Source organism: Gobius niger (genome assembly GCF_951799975.1).
Source record: "Gobius niger genome assembly, chromosome: 13".
NCBI lineage: Eukaryota > Metazoa > Chordata > Actinopteri > Gobiiformes > Gobiidae > Gobius > Gobius niger.
Window position 1 is genome coordinate 6,101,392 of NC_136864.1, and position 12,427 is coordinate 6,113,818.

Genomic DNA, 12,427 nt, shown 5'->3' on the forward strand with positions numbered 1-12,427 from the left:
GTAGGTGTCTACACTTTGTACGTGCCCGTGGAGGAGCGTGGTATAGCTTCTAACTTAACCCCTTTTGGAGCTATAGGAGTATACTGGGAGAGGCTAATGCTAACAACATCTTTGGTCTTTTTGCGTGACTGAGGGCACACAGTTCTTCCATACTGTGACATGTTCTTACCTGAGCTTAGATGAATTGATACATACCTGTCTGGTCTTTATGCGTGGTCGCTTCCAACTTCACTCATGTTTGGAGCTATAGGAATATACTGGGGGAGGCCAAATGCTAACAACATCTTTGGTCTTTGGTCGTGACTGAGGGCACGCACAAAGACCAGACTCATATGTAAAAACGGTAAACTATTCCTTTAAAGGCCTCTCCAAGTCGTTCTAATTGGTTGAAAATGTATCAAACATATGTATTGACAGGCTAAGATCGGCGTTATGGGACGAGCATCCGCAATGGTGATTCACAATAATCACAAGGTTTCATTTGACAGATTGGGGAAATAAAGCAATAATGTATATATCACAAAAGACGTGGTTAAAACTAGGACTTTACAAGGTCTAAACCAGGCTCAAACAAAGTCTAAGCTATAGGTCTTCTAGCCTTGGACAAAACCAGAGTCTGAACCTGCGTCCAACCAAGATTTAAACCGGGTCTAAAGGTCAAATCAAGGGCTAAACTAAGACAACCCCAGATGAGCTAATCCAAAATTAGTTCATTAAGCCCACGCCGAAGTTCAGTCTTGCCTCGGGCGCCAGATTGGCCTGGGCCGGCTCTGATTAAGCCATTTATACACAACCCTGTGACTCTCAAAATGATGCCTACTGTTCCCCTCTCTGCGTTACATCCAAACATTAAACACAAAGCAGCAGTGTTATTGAGCATTGCATCAGTAAACGTCACGCATCCTCTCTCATCGGCATCACCGCCATCTGCCTCGCGTAGTCAGCTTGGTTAGCATTAGCAAAACATGTTTACGATTGAGGAGGATCAACGCTAAACAAAACATCGCTCTCGCTCCTGGACAGAGCATAGAAAGTCCATTGTTCTGTCATATCTGGACTCTATTTGTTTTCTACGGCCCAAAAATGACACGGCCTCTCTGTGTAAGCGGGAACACATGGCGCTCGTGTGTTGTGACATGCTAACACGCCCTCAGCTAAACGCTAACCCCCAAAAGGCTAAACACGTCTTTTCTGAGACGCTAAACGAGCTACGCACAGAGCCGCTATTGTTTCACACGCTGCGGGACTTTTGGCTGTTGTGCGCGAATAAATAAACAGTTTTTGAAGGATTAGTCATCGTCCTCTTGTAGATAGATTGGAAGAAGTAGCCCACTGAATATTTGCTCTCACATGTACTTCAAAATATCTGGTTAAAGTAGTAGCCAGATTTCATATTTTCGTCGAATCAAATTGCACACATTTGGCCTGAAAACCCCCAACAACTCCTGTTCAATAAAGTCTTGGTGTATCAGAGTGAGCTAGTTTGCAAAGGGGTTGCCAGGTCTACAGTAGCCTCAGTTTTGGGGACACACTAGAGGATTTTAACCACTTAACTCCCGCCTTCAGCATGTTTGCCAGTTCATCTTGTATCTAAAAGCTTCTGGACTGGAGTTTACAGCCTATAGGCCTGTGTAACGCCACATTTGAAAGCTAAGGCCTACAAAAGTGATCCAAGATTTTTCCTTGTGTTGTTGCCATGTTGTCGTCACTTTTTTCTTGTGTTTTTTACCTTTTTTGCAGCTTTTTCACACTCATTTTTCTCACTATTTTGATACGTTTTTCAAGATTTTTTCAAGATTTGGGTAAAGTTGAACTGGAGAGAATGTGCTTAGTTCAGATGGGGGTTAAGAGGTTAAGAAAAGATATTTAATAAGACTCTAGAACGGCTATGACACTCATTGACGTGGCAAACATGGCGGCCATCTTGTGAGGCTAACCCCTGTGCCACCAATGCAAAACCATGACCAACATTGTCATTGATTCAGCAGCAGAATGTGAGATGCTCTCATTGTTTGGTATTGGTTTATTACTTCTACGTCAAGGTATCTCAGGATGTAATTTATTTGAAATGTCTTGTTTTTTAGTCGTGTCATTTAGCCGTATTAGCATCTCCATTCATTCCCAGGGTTCAGTGGTTAGCATTCATTGTATCACTGCCCCATGTTCATTAAATATCAGCCATATAGTGTTAAAAAGTACAGAAATACAGAAAAAGGTAAGAACATATCTCAATATGGAAATAATGGTGGCCTGTTCCTTTTAAAGTTGGGAAAGGGAAATATGAATGGGATTTTTACTTCCAGACTGTTGAGTTCCGTTAAGCCTGATTTGGCTTTCTCCGAGCTCAGCGAGTCCAGACCGACAAAAGAGTTTCTTGCATGTGAAAATCAGTCATGACGCTCCTCATGTGTCAGTGAGACTGCGTTATGACTATTTGTCAAGCCTCAAAAAACTCAAATTGCAACAAACAAAAACATATCCGATTCTTGCTTGTGATTTGAGTGACGCTACAGCTTTCTGTAGAAAATAGCAGGGGCGGACTGGGACTGAGTGCCAACAATCCGGACCATTTTTCATGATTTTTGTAGCTATGTTGTAGCTGCTATAACATGCTAAAGGGGAGACTCTAAGCTCTCCGTAGGTGAAAGCAGTTTAATTCTACGTGCCTCGGTTCCTGAGAAATCTAAGCTAAACAGAGGCTAGTTTTGATCAAAATCACTGTTTTGTTTTGTTTTTCTAGAAAAATAGATATCGTATGTTTTATGAAACACAACTGTCCCTCATTTCACTCTCTTCACTGGGCTGTGACTGAAAACAGGGGCTTCAGAGTTTCATGTTGTTTTAAGAGAACATAGAGCTGAAATATTGTGACACAAGTTTTATTTTTAGATCATAAACTGTGATTATGAGGCCGACTGATAAAAAATAAAGATCGATCTGAAGCACAAGGTGTGGAGATCGTTGTTCTGTGCAGGAGATCCTTCTGCTCTCACTCCCTCCTCTCTCTGACACGGCACTGCTGCTGCAGGACCCATGGGCGGGGCATTGAAAACACACGATGAACTAATGAGGGGCATTTCCGCCGCGTTGTGATTAAATGCCCAGATGAAATGTCCAGATCGTGACGTTGTTGATTGTCATTTACTTCAGTTCTGTTCATCACAGAGCTCCCAAAACCACACATAAAGTGTATTAGAGTGTCTAGTTTCAAAATAAAAACAAAAGAATGGCAAAAACGACTTTTTTCGTTTTTGGCACTCAATGTGTTAAAGGGGCTAGATGCAAGTTCGCCATTTTATACTCACTACTGCCACCTCAGGTCAATACATGCAACTGCAGCTTCTATGATAAGCTCGTGCATGACGGCACTTCGGACCCGGATTAACACCTTTTTTAGTGACAGTGCAGGATTTTAGAGGCAGTTGTGTTGAACAGGTCTGAGCTCAGTCTACACATTAGGACATTGTTGGAACATGTAGGGGGAGGAAAATACATAATTTTAACATTTTTAAACTCTGTATTGTCCCTTTAAGGAGAAAATTAAGAGGCCAGACCGGCTGCCCGACAGCCATTGGCCCTTCTGTCCCTTTCCAGAATGAACATATGGCTAGTCCGCCCCTGTAAAAGAGGCCATCTTTACCTTACTTTTTGATTAAAAAAAATCGCTCGTTCGAATGACAAAAATCTCAAATCGAAGGCAATCAGAGCTTCTTTTTGAGAGAGAGGGAGAATAGAGATGTCCTGCGTCGTAAGAGAAGCAAAATACACAAGAAATGTTCATATCTCCACTGGGTTGGGTGTTTTTTTTTTCTGATAATAAGTGACAGATGAATCAAATAGCTTAAATTTAAAAAATGCTGCATAAAACTTTACCCTTAATAAATAAAACTAACACATTTCTTCATCTCTGTCTTTTGAAACTTGCTTTACCTAAACGATTGTCTTCGTCCTCCGTTAAATTGGACAGTACAGCGCATTGTCGTGTCTCATTCTGATCGAACAATGTTAAATAAATTAGATTTCGGTGCAGCTCGAGGCGGTGCATTGCGAGATCAAAACAGAACCATGTTGTGTTGGACCCGAATCAATTTAATGAAAAATGAAGTGGCAGAAAATCCCCAACGAGAGATGTGTTTCCAATGGACACAGAGCGTTAGTCATGAGGGACTCCCGCCGTAATCCAAGACAGAGTTACACAACATTAGAAAGCAAAACACGACTTAAAAAAGGCCTGTTTTTGGTTCAGGATCTGCATTTTTCTGTCAAAAATTGGCCGAAATCAATAAATCTCTTGCTACTGCTTCCAGCACATCGCATTGGGAGGTTCGATTTCTTTTCGATAGCTCGGTTTAGTTCGTGTTTTGAGTTTTCTGCCATTTCCCGGAACATGAAATATTGAAAAGGAAGAAGTTCTCTAGTTCCATTCTTGTGCAGTTTGTCTGTTCTCCTTGTTTCTATGTAGGTTTCCGAAGACTACCAATACAAACATGCGCAATAGGTTCCCCCCTGTGTCCTGGACTCCCCTGGAAATGAGGCTGTGGATCTCAGCATGAACTTCCAGGCAAATTAATGATCAATCATACAAAGCATCAATAATAAGCAGAGTTTGCGAGAAGAAGGAAGAATGTAAGTAATAGGTCGAGTTCATGTTATAGAACTCTGTTTTATACAGTCGGAGCAGGTGCCAATACAACTCTATGGTAGAGGCAAGGCAAGTTTATTTGTATGGCACATTTCATGTACATGACAACTGAATGTGCCTCACAGTAATAGTAAAAATAGAATAAAAAGCATTAAAAAACACAATAAACGCATTAAAAACACAATGAAAATCAAGAAAACAAATCATTAGTTACAATTTCATTTAAAAAAAAAGTTTCAATCTCCATAGGCTGCAGTAAAAAGGTGCCCTTTCAGCCTGGACTTAAAAATGCTCAGGGTTGAGGCCTGTCTCAGATCCTCATTGAGGCTGTTCCAGACTTTTGCTGCATAAACCTGAAATGCAGCCTAGAGAAACTGTTTTGAAAAGAGAAAATGTCTTGATAAGTAGGAACTCGAAAAGGCAACAGGTGCACAAGAGAGGAGGATACCCAACTCGAAAAACAAAGAAAAGCTCCCACACACAGTCTCACTCGTTTTGTTCTTTGTTTTTATTATGTTTTTTTCAATGAGAAAATGTCCAAATGTTTCCCCTGATCATTATTCGATAGTTATTGGATTCATAAACCTAAATAAAAGTCCTTTCTGCTGGCCAACATCACACTCAGGTTTTTTAATATTGTCACCACTTCTGGACCTTTTTGAGGGAATAATCAGAGCATAGTTAATATGATCTGAAAGAGAGGACTTTGAACTTCGTGACAGATTTTTGTTTCATGTGAATTGGTCCAGGAATCACTGAGAAAGTAGCAGTAAAGCAGAAGAAGAATCTGACCAGTTTGGCCCAAATGAGTGTATGCAGCACTTCCACAAAGACATGTTTTAACCTCTTACCCCCCGCCTTTAGCGTGCGCAGTTTCTCCAGTTCAGCTTTACCCAAATCTAAAAACTGGACTGGAGAGCAACAGCATAACACCTCATTTGAAAGCCAAGACCAATGTGATAGTAACCTTTTGTCGCTTTTCATTGCTTTTTTTCATTGCTTTGTTGTTGTGTTTGTCTATATGTTGCTGGGTTTTTTTGTGGCTTTTTTTCATTGCTTTGTTGTCGTGTTTTGTTACTTTTTGTGGCTTTTACGGCACATTTTTGTTCCGTTTTCATCCTCGTTTTTGTCACAATTTGTATGCTTTTCTGTTAGGCTTTTACATTTGGGTAAAGCTCGGTTAATCCGGGGGGTAAGAGGTTTAGGAGAAAATTGAGAGGCCAGATTTTTTTAGCTGCCCTCCCCGTGGCAGTGGTTAGCACTTATGTTTCACAGTTAGACGGTCCTGTGTTTGAACTTGGTTTCCCCTACAACTATAAACATAGTTACACAGGTTAATCCTCCAGCCAGTTGATTTTGACCATCAGCACCGTGTCTGCCTACTGCCGCGGCCCACTGCTCGTAGCGGGTCACCCCAGCGGCATTGAAGGATGGGTCAAATGCAGAGGACACAATTCCCTACGGGGACAATAAATCACACCTTACCTTAATAAAACAATTAAAGGGACTATACAGAGTTTAAAAATGTTAAAATTATGTATTTTCCTCCCCCTACATGTTCCAACAATGTCCTAATGTGTAGAATGAGCTCAGACCTGTTCACCACAACTGCCTCTAAAATCCTGCACTGTCACTCAAAAAGGTGTTAACTCGGGTCCAAACTGCCGTCATGCACGAGCTTAAAGGGATATTTCAGGATTTTTGACATAGGGCCTCATTTCCTAGTTATCCAGAGTGTTGCTGGTACCTGGAGATATTTTTTTTGTAATTCATGCATTTCATATGTTTGAAGAGTTTCGTGGCGCTAGTGCTAGGCTAGCGCATTTCTATGGTATCAGCTAGCCTGCATTAAAAACAGTCTGACCCGCTCCACAGTGCACCTGAGGCATTTTGCATTTAAAATAACTTATATTTGAGCAGCATCAGCTTCGTGGTTGTATAAGCTACGCAGCGGCGGAGTGATCTGCTAGAAAATAGTCCCTCAAAATGCAATCATTCATGTGATGCAAGGTCAGTTATATTCCAAAAACGACTCTATCGACACAGACATTTATATGGTTAGTTTGGTGTTATAAGTGATTTGCCTCAGGTGCTCTGTGGAGCGGGTCAGACTGTTTTTAATGCAGGCTAGCTGATACCATAGACATGCGCTAGCCTTGCACTAGCCTAGCGCCACGAAACTCTTCAAACATAAGAAATGCATGAATTACAAAGAAAATATCTCCAGGTACCAGCAACACTCTGGATAACTAGGAAATGAGGCCCTATGTCAAAAATCCTGAAATATCCCTTTAATATAGAAGGTGTAGTTACACGTATGACCTGAGGTGGCAGTAGTGAGTATAAAATGTCGAACTTGCATCTAGCCCCTTTAAGTTAGTGATTAATTAAAGCCACAGTGCATTACATTTCACCCAATAAATAGAATAAAATAGAAGCATTTATTTTATTAGAGATATTCTATCATTGAAAAATCCCCCCCAAAAAAGAGCAAACATGTGTCTTTGCGGTGAGCGGCTCATCTCTCCTCAGACCTGACATTACTTCACTGGGAGCGGGACGTCTCCATAGAGATGTCGACTACAAGCAGCCAGATATGAGATTTGGATCTGGTGGTTAGGTCCACATCCAAATCCATTCTTCGATTACTTTTGCTTTGTATTGCTGGCAACAGGATAATCCAACATGTTACGCAGTGGGCCTTTCCGAAGGGAGGGGAAGTTGAAAGAAAAATCTCAGTTTCCCCAAAGCTGAGTTAGGCTTAAGATTATGGTAAATGAAGTGGAGGTTAATGTCTGTATTGTGTTTATTTACCCAGGTCCTTGTGCCGTCGTCGCTGGAGTCGGACTTGTTGAGCGACTGTTTGTCCCGGCAGCATCTGCACGTGTCCCATCCAAACAGCGGCTCCCCTTTGCCGGGTTTGGAGCACTTCAACGGTAAATACTGCACTCCAGAGTTTCTCTTATAATATCGGTCTAATGTAGGGCTGGGGCCCGTTAAACAACACCAGTACCAAGTTCAGAAGAAATACAAAGATACAGATTTAACCATTTTACATGCCTGTGTTTTACTCACACAGATCTTACATCTACAAGGTCTTAGCTTTCAAATGAGGCATTGCACTGGCCCGAAGGCTGTAAACAAAAACACAATGAAAAAGTGACAAATAAAATGCGACAAACCCCCCGCCCCCCCTCAAAAAAGATGAATACGCAACAAAAACACACACAAAAAAAATAATAATAATTCTACGCAAGTGTAACAAAAATATGACAAAAACGAGCCGTAAAAGCTACAAAAACACGACATACATACACGAAATGCAGAACAGAGATGCACTATAAAGCTAAAAATACCTAAATTAGTGGCATGGATGAAGTGCTGTCATGATTATTGCTATATTGACTTATCGTTCGACAAATAACACATAAACGATACATTTAGCGTCAGTGCATTTATTTTATTTATTTGCATCTTTTCCCCCAATTTTCTAATGTGATACTTTATTTTTTACCCAAAGTAAATTATGTCTCATTGTATTTTATGTTCATTGTGGGATATTTTAACACATTGAGTGCCACACTGTTTTTGGGGATTTAGCTGTAGAGTGACAACAATCCAGACCATTTTTCATGATGTTTGTAGCACCAGCGTATTCTAGGTTGGACACATGCTATGGCTCGTTTGAAAGGGGAGACTCTAAGCTCGTGGGTGAAAACAGTTTCATTCTACGTGCCTCGGTTCCTGAGAAATCCTAATCTAAACAGAGGCTAGTTTTGATCAAAATCACAGAATTTTTTCTAGAAACTGAGAATTTACGTCTTTCTGATTAACTCCTCTCTCCTCTACTGGCACTAACGTTATGGGAAGAGGCAAATACCTAAATATATTTGTTTCAAATCAATTTTCAATGACAACATTGTTGACACGTTATGTGTGTTATGAATCACTACTCGTGTACATTTAAACAGCCTGGTCCTCGGATTGAAGACTTTAACAGGATGTTTCTCAGCCGTGTTCAGATCGTGACTGTTCACAAGTTTTTGATGTTAATTTATTTCACTTCTGTTCATCACAGAGCTACCAAAATCACACATAAGGTGTATTAGAGTGTCGGCTTTTTATGTTTTTGGCTTAAAGCGGCTAGATGCAAGTTAGCCATTTTATACTCACTACTGCCACCTCAGGTCATACGTGTAACTGCAGCTTCTATATTAAGCTTGTGCATGATGGCACTTCAGATCCGAACTAACACCTTTTTGAGTGACAGTGCAGGATTTTAGAGGCAGTTGTGGTGAACAGGTCTGAGCTCATTCTACACATTAGGACATTGTTGGAACATGTAGGGGGAGGAAAATACTTAATTTTAACATTTTTAAACTCTGTATAGTCCCTTTAAGTACTTAGAACCTGTCATTTCTAAGCTTTAGCTTCTGAGGCATTAAAAGGTCAACAATATTGTTTATCGCGATACTTTCCTGCCTCAATACATCAGAACTTAGATTTTGTTATTGTGACAGGCCTATGTGGATCCAGGAGCTTTCCTGAAATGAATACGTGTTCTGATAAGTTTTGACTGAAGATCATAACTCATAAGGAGTTGAGCCCCTTTCCTTGAACTCTGACATGTCAACATATTTGATTACCCCATCTCATGGCCTGATTTAGCCTCTTTCCTCTCTCTGCCAGCTCCAAAAGTCCATGAGATTGTGTTTATTTTGTCCAGTTCCTCCGTCTGAATCGTGGCTGAGTTGGCTCTGCTGCTCCTGTCATTCATTTTCACGTATAACCTTGTTTTTGTCAATGGTTGAACGAGGATCAAGAAGTTGTCATGTTGTCAGGTATAGAAGGCCCTTTTGGCTCGAGATTTAGCCTTACTGTCCAGGACTATTACTGCAAATTTACCCAGAATGCTCTGAGGCTCGCGATGCCTTCAGGGGGAAAAGCAGCGCATCGATGCTTCAAATAGAAAATGTCTCAGGAGGACCACGTGCTTTTCAAAACTCATCAAATCCCCTCAAGGTATTTTATTTTACAGAGAAAGAAATCCAGGAGTTGTAGAATAAAATCATGTTTTGCTTTAAAGCCACATGTTGAAATCTCACGGACTAAAGCGGTTCCCATTGAGAGAATATTCAGAAATAATTCACAGGAAGGTTGTGTGCAGTCAGTGTGCGGCAAAAATGACTTACAAAATAAAAAATCAGAACCAAAAGATGGATACAGTGTCATCTAGTACTGTAAAATATGGCATTATACAGTGAAAATTTGATTTAATTATTAGTGTTTTGCCTCTTTAGTATGTCAAGCTGCGAGAATAAAGTAAAAAAAAATACAATAGTAGGGGAGGGAGGCAGGGAAATTGATGAAAAACATTGTTCTGAAACATTTTGGATATGTTTTCAGATTTCATTGTGCTTTTGCAGATGTCTACTCCAACAACAACAACAGTGGAGGGGGTGGTGCACCAACAGGAGAAGGTCCAACTTTTGTGTCTCCGACTGGAAGTGGCCATTCGAGTTTTGAAGGACTAGACGAGGAGTACGAGCGCAGAGCGTCCATCATCAGTCCAGCTACTGTCACTGACGGGTGAGTGTTGAACTGTGGCGGCAGCAGCTTTACTAGAGGCAGATTTATTCAGGACTTTCATGTTTAGTAAGTATGATTCAGTTAAATCCGCCCCCTCTCTCCGAGATAATCCGCACATGCATTATTAGCAGTAAAAGAAATAGAAATATCACAGTAATTAGGGAAGTTACTTCACAATGCAGTTATAAGGAGTTGACATCTGCAACACAGCTTCATGAATGGAAACACACAAGCTAACACACACACAAGCTAACGCGTTTTAATTGACTCACCGCTCTGTCCTGGCCGCTCCATCAGGTGTTTACAATATGGGACTCGCGTTGGTTTTATAAGTTAATCCACTTTGATTCTGGCCAAGGTTCACCAAACATCCATCAAGAGACAGTCACAGAAAAACATTATTTTGGCTGATAGTCGCCGAATCCCGGAGATAAATTCCAACTTCTGGCGAATGGCCTCTTCTTTAGAAAGGTTGAATAAAGTCCTGTACCTCTCGTAGCCGTGCTTTTCATGACATTATCGTTAGGTAAGGTGTCCAGAGTAGGTTAGACGGGGCTCCTTCTTCACAAGTTTCAGTGCAAACATGACATCTGTTCAGACACTCAGGGGGTGCGTTTGTTTTCCCCGCCTCGTGCACTTCTTTTTTTAAATTAATATATTAAATGAATGCAATTTTTAAATCAGAAATTGCTGTTATATAAATTCAAATCAGGCCGTAAGAATCCTGCTCCGAGAGCAGGATCCAGGAGGATTGCAGAGAGCTGCGTGAATGAAGCCAAAAACCACTCTGGGGGTGTTTTTGATAAGGATATAGCAAAACAACATGGCCAAAACCTCCAAAAAGTCGATTTTGCATGATATAGGACTTCTAAAATCTGTAATATGCACTTTAAGGCTGCACTGAGCTTCAAAAATAAACAAAAAGTTCTGGAGATATCAGCCTTTATTCGGCGATATGGTGAAATACAAATATATTGGCCCAGCCGATATACGTATATCGGTTACACGTCCTGATTTTCACACAATTTTCCCGTAAGCCCCTCCCATCCCACTCCTCTTGCACCCCTTTGCTGTTCAGCTGTTTCAACTCAGGCCTGGCCTCTCCCTGTAATAAACCAGGCCGGACTGAAGCCATTGTCCCTCTGTCTCACAATGCTTTATTTTGATAACCACCCAACAATAATTGTCTGTGTCCAGCTGAGCTTTAGAAGCACTTTTGCTTGTTAGTTTCTCTTGTGACGAAGCAACAAATAACCTGCAATGTGGCTTAAAAAATCACAGTCATAATTCCTTTTTGATTGCATACAGAGTGCACCTCCCGATGACAAACCCCTGTGATTTCCCATGACTGACCTCGTCTAGTCTCTCAGTGACTCTAAACATTTTACCGTCACTGTTTCTTTAATCTTTCAGCCCCAGAACACGTGTATCCAGTGTCTCCTCGCACAGACCATTCCCATTATCACCACAGATTGAGCTCGGGTCTCGCGGTCGCACAGATTTTAGCGAAACGACCTCAAATCTTCGCTGGACTGTAAAACTGCGCGTAAAGCGGTTCAAAATGAAAAGTAAGAGGAAAATGATACAGGCCCAGAGCCCCCGGGGGAAACAGCCTTGGACACGACGCTGAAGTCTGTGGATCATGTTGTAAAGTTTAATGGACAAAAAGAGGGAAATAATGATAGAACAGGCCGTACAAGAGAGCTGATATGGGACTGGGAAAGGATGAAATTACAGATATTGAAAGCCTTGTTTTATCAGGAGCGTGGCCAGTGTTTCTAAGGCTATTTTTATATTGATTTTGTGGTTCGTGCACTATTGACTTCTGGCTTACTGTTATCAATTGGTGCTAGATTTCTACTTCCAATTTGTGGTTAGTCTGTAGTAGCTTCTTTGTTCTCGAGCTTTATGCCATGCAGTATGTTGTCCTGGAAGTAAATATGATATGACAGCAGAACTTTTAACCAGTTGTATCATCTGTTGTTGTGATCTGGTGGCCATTTTGAATACCAAAGTAGAACTGCGCAGTACTCAAATGTAGCAATATTTCTACTCTGATTGAACTGATTGACAGTGGCATTTTTATGTACTCATAATCAATACTCAAGAAGATAACTGTAAAAACAGAGACCCACGTTTATGTGAAGGAACCAGTGAGTCAGTGTTTAAGATGCTCAAGACGTTAGCATGCTACTG

The 12,427-nt window shown here is 41.0% G+C and overlaps 1 protein-coding gene across 1 annotated transcript in view; it reads left to right on the forward strand.

Annotated features, from left to right (window-relative positions):
* The window catches only part of glis1a (GLIS family zinc finger 1a), a gene marked incomplete at its 3' end in the record, with an annotated part of 70,184 nt that overhangs the window by 41,588 nt on the left and 16,169 nt on the right, over positions 1–12,427 (forward strand). Inside the window, exons 5-6 of the mRNA XM_079569482.1 lie at positions 7,461–7,578; positions 10,069–10,231. Of these exons, the coding sequence (XP_079425608.1) occupies positions 7,461–7,578; positions 10,069–10,231 (281 nt within the window). The remainder of the gene's footprint in view (positions 1–7,460; positions 7,579–10,068; positions 10,232–12,427) is intronic.